Source organism: Sceloporus occidentalis, unplaced genomic scaffold, assembly GCF_023333645.1.
Source record: "Sceloporus occidentalis isolate IW3139 unplaced genomic scaffold, rSceOcc1.0.p SCAF_453, whole genome shotgun sequence".
Lineage (NCBI taxonomy): Eukaryota > Metazoa > Chordata > Lepidosauria > Squamata > Phrynosomatidae > Sceloporus > Sceloporus occidentalis.
This window is the reverse complement of record NW_028317433.1, coordinates 176813-181437: the sequence shown is the minus strand read 5'-3', so window position 1 is coordinate 181437 and position 4625 is coordinate 176813. Positions and strand designations below refer to the sequence as shown.

At 46.2% G+C, this 4625-nt stretch overlaps 1 protein-coding gene across 1 annotated transcript; it reads right to left on the bottom strand.

The window, feature by feature from the left end:
* Positions 1-567: 567 nt before the first annotated feature.
* LOC149271888 (casein kinase II subunit beta) lies at positions 568-4378 on the bottom strand. The gene is made up of 6 exons (XM_089507039.1): positions 4307-4378; positions 3073-3175; positions 2842-2957; positions 2021-2096; positions 1453-1642; positions 568-658 (listed from the first exon to the last, which is right to left on the bottom strand). The coding sequence occupies exons 1-6, from the start codon at positions 4376-4378 to the stop codon at positions 568-570; spliced, it is 648 nt and encodes a 215-aa protein (XP_089363165.1).
* Between the last annotated feature and the right edge of the window lie 247 nt (positions 4379-4625).

Here is a 4625-nt window from a genome sequence, read left to right as displayed (position 1 = left end):
GAGCCTCCTTTGGCATCAACCAATGAAGGATTATCATGGACCTTTAACTACTTGCACAATCCTACAGATTCCTGCTCCCATTAACCCCTGCGATGCTGCGTAGACAAGGTAGGCTAGAGGGGGAAGCGACCAGGCAGATTAGTTAGGAGATATTAACAAAGACGAACACAAATATTCTTCATGTTGTGTGTCTTTGTCTACGTTTTGCCACCGCCATGTTCGTTACTTCGGGATGAACAACAAAAATGCACCCTTCATGTTCGGTTTCATGTTCGCCCCAACATGAATGCACAAGTCTAGTTCTAACACAAGTCACTAGATGCTAAAATTTGTCTACCAAATCTTTTTTTTTTTTTATATATACCACCATATTAAGAAAAAGACCACACAACTCATTGTTCTATATAACTTTATTTATCCACAGTGGAAGGTTGTAAGAACACACTCTTAAACAGGACAAAAATCAAAACAGGGCCAGGAAATTATACACTGAAATTGACAACACTCCTTGATTGACAAGGTGTTGGGATCAGGGGATATCTCTTCAAACCGTACAATGGGAAAGAATTAGCGCATGGTCTTCACGGGACTTTTGAAGTTACTGGCTGCCTGAAGTTGGAGCTGGTATGCCATAGGGTGGATCTTGAAGCCGTATAACCTAAAGAAACAAGGAGAGCGTATTAAGTGAGATACAGTTGTTCAGATAGAGACTTTATGTTATCTCATTATACAGACAGCCAAGATGTTTGTTTTGGGGCAGAAACCCAGAGGATCAGTGTGTTATTTATAGAGTGCCTGCAGACTACAGAACACGATTACAATAGAGGGACAATGAGCGTTAATGTTATTGACAAATTTTGCATATTGTTAATTTTCACACACACTGGTACTTTTCTGGTGAGCTTACAATCCGTTCAATGGGACACAAAAGGCCACAAACCAAATTTTTAAGAATGGATGTTCTATTTCCGTAACCCACACTGACCCTCCTATTCATCCCCCAACCTTCTTTATGTGGTAAGGCAGCTGTATGTTTTTTGGGGGCCAATCTACACCATAAATACATACACGTCACGCCAAATAAACAGATTTACAAAAGAAATATTAAATCCAATTTACTATAATCTCCACAGGCCCTAAGCGGCTCTGTAAATAATATTTTAACTGCTGGTAAGAATCAAAAATCTTGATAACCACTTCTGGCTAAAATCTGAAATTATCCACTTCTATATGTATTATATATATATATATATATATATATATATATATATATATATAAATATAAATGTTCTGAGGACCATTTCTTCAGAGACCAAGGAAATGCTGTTATGTGGCTTATTGACATGTATTAATACACTGACAAGCAGACTGCTGCAGTTATATTATCTCTCCTTAATATTAACCCCCTAGTGTCTGCTCTCGGAACCCCACACACTGTGATAAGTCTCTCACCTTGGGACAAACTGATTGGCTGGTCTCTTGGGCCGATACTCCGGGTGCACCATGAACAGCATGTGAGGGAATCCAGTGCCGAAATACGCTCCATCTGTATGGTGATGCCGCGAGGACTTGGGAGTATAAACATCCATACACTTGGGACAGTACAGCTTAACCATGGCTTCCCCGGGGATATCCGAGAGACCTGAGGAACCGAGGCACAGAAAGGTGAGAATCAAAGAGACTTCCAACACCACAAAACACGGAGTCTTCCTTTCAGCTACAAGTGTCCTGCCTGAAATGGGTTCCTAGATCTCAGAGAAGCCTTCTTCATCGTGTTCCTCTGAGCTAAGAACCCACTGACCAGGACCGGCTTCCCATTACTTTTCCCAACGAGCAATCGGCATAATATAATAGCCCAGCGGTCCTAATTGCCTTTTAACCGTTTGTTCTGCTCCGTGCAAAGCGATTCAGAGATTTCAGTCAAACAGTGGAAAGGAACGGGTGAGAGATCTATATAAACCCGAGCAATAAGACACGAAACGGTAAACGAAGAAGTGTAGTAAATGCCATAATCTCTTACCGATGGGCAGCATGGGCTGGTTCTCACAATACACGCGGGGGCAGTAGCCGAAATCTCCTTGCTGATATTTTTCCAGCTATAGAAACAGACACAGTCGTCATTCATCAATCAGCGAGAAGCACACGATTACATTTCATGTTTAGCACAGAAATAACAGAGGCTTCCGGGCGTGAAAAAAAGCGGAAAAGGTAAAAAAAAAAAAAAAGCATTGCCGAGATCCCTTTCTGTGCTGTTGAAATATACGCGAAGCCTTGCGGTTACCATTACGGTAGACATGATGGGAAGAAGCAGACGACCAAGCGGTTTTTTGGTCACAGATGAATAATGTTTGGCTCTAGTTAAGAAGTTGCTGTTTCTACCCGAATTTAACGCTTTTGCCAGTAAATGCAGCAGTTTGGGCGCTCGCCAGTATCTACGGGAACGAGGCCCAAACACCTCGTAGAACCAATTCTTTAACCGTGCCATTCATAGCTCTTTACCAGGAGAACTTGTGAAATTGGACAAAAATAATAACGGGGAGCATCTCATAATATTTTCAGATGGGACGGACAGGTAGTCGCCACAGAAACGGAAAACGCCTCTTAAAAAGTTTTTTTATGAGACTAAAACTTCAGAAGAAAGGATAGGAGAGAGACCGGCCAGAGCCACGGGCTGAAGAGCCAAGACACTGCGCCCTCGTTTAAATAACACATAAGACGCCATCTGCTTCAGCAACAGCCTGGGGGCCGAGTCCACGCAGATAAAACACATGCCAAATACCCATAACAGAGTCACTCAGTCCCGTGACCCGGAGAAGACGGACACACGCGACGCGCTCTCACCATCTGTGCGATGCCGCGGTTCGTTAGTATATAGCGAGCGTGAATCAGACCGTACAGCATCTCCGCCGCCTGCTCGATGAGGTCGCTCTGATTGGGGTTATCTTCTAGCTCTTCATCTGCGGAAAGAGAGAGGGGGATGAGAGGCTGCACCAAGGAGACGGGGTACAAGGCTGGGGAGAGAGAACTACGGGCCAAGGGGCCAACATTATGACGGGGGGGGGGGGGTCTTACCTGGCTCTAAGTCTAGGATCATGTCTAGCGCCTGTCTGTAGTGCGGAACCTGCTCATTCAGACCCGTCAGGTTAAACTTATCCTGGATGTAATCTTCATCTACCTGCAAGACAGAGAACGTCGGGACGTCAAACACAAGATTAAGCGAAAACGCGATGGAAAGCGTTAATCCGAGGATTGTTACATCTACGCTATCCGGGGGGAACCTGGCAACGCTATACGTTCTGCATGACGGAAAGGGAATCAGCGACAGTCCGCAGAGCGTCATGTTCAGGGACATTATTTATAATTTAAATAAGAAAAAATATAAATCCTACTTCAGATACAATAACTGGCAACCCGATGAATTTACAGTAAAAAAATAAATAAAAAAAGTCTCATAGAAAAAACAAATCACGTACATTTTTTTCCTTGAAAATAAAATTCAGTCGTGATATTTTGGGTGACTTTCCCGGCTCAGACACCACACCGAGCTGATGCTTTATGGCGATGCTTATGAAGTCCGACCCTCCATAGACTTTCATTAGTCAGAGAGACTGGTTGGGTTAATGAGACCGAGTCATTCTACTGTTCCCCACAGGCAGTATAAGGAGTCGGGGGGGGGGGTTTAATAGATCGGGTATCAGATAACAGAGCGAGAATCATACAAATGGCCGATATGCAGCTGTCTGAAAACTTTATATTACGGGGCAAAAACCAGGAGAGATGTTTCTGGGTTATTTTACAAGATCAGAAACGTACCCCACACCTCAGAGTGAGTCGAGAGGATTATTAGAATCTATTGCTCTATATAGCGCCATCATATTCCGCAGCGCTGTACAACAGGTAAACAGAGTACCGAAGGTCAGTGTTTCATGTATAGAGATAAGGAACTTTAATGGCAGAAAGCGGTTGTTGTGACGGAGTCACCGGCGGAGCGTTCAGGACTCGGCGCCCGGGATTACGGAAGATCTGCCCCGCGCCGGCTCCTGCCCCGGTTCCTGCCCACACGCCCCGGACTCGCCAATTTTATTGAGAAGCGGGGGGGGGGGGGGGACTTTGTCGCTCCAGCCTGACGCTCTGCCCCTGGACCAACACAAAAGCCCCCCGTGGCCAGCGACCCTGTCCTAGCACCTGCTCCACCATTTGCGCAGATATAGAGCCCTCACCCACAGCACAGCAGCCAGGCGTGACAGGGGTACTTATACGACCCCACGGGGGCAATTAAAGAGCAACTGTGGGGCAGACAGCTCACCTCGCAGAAGAACTCGTTGCCTCTCAGGCCGCAGAACCAGCTGATCCAGGACACTTCCTCTGAGCTGCTCATCTTCCAGGCTGCGGGGAGAGGGGAAAGAGCTGAGCGGGGCAAGAGAGGTGGGGGGGGCAGTAGGTAGGTAAGAGGGATTTGGAGGCAAAGGGCAGATCGGGGGCAGGTGTGACAGTGATACAGTAATAGCCTCACCTGGGTGTTCTCGGTGACTACTGAATAGACAGCGGTTCCACCCGGCAAACAACCGCCTCCGCCGCACACTAGGCCCAGCTCCCACTCAACGCGCAGACCGGAACGGACCAGT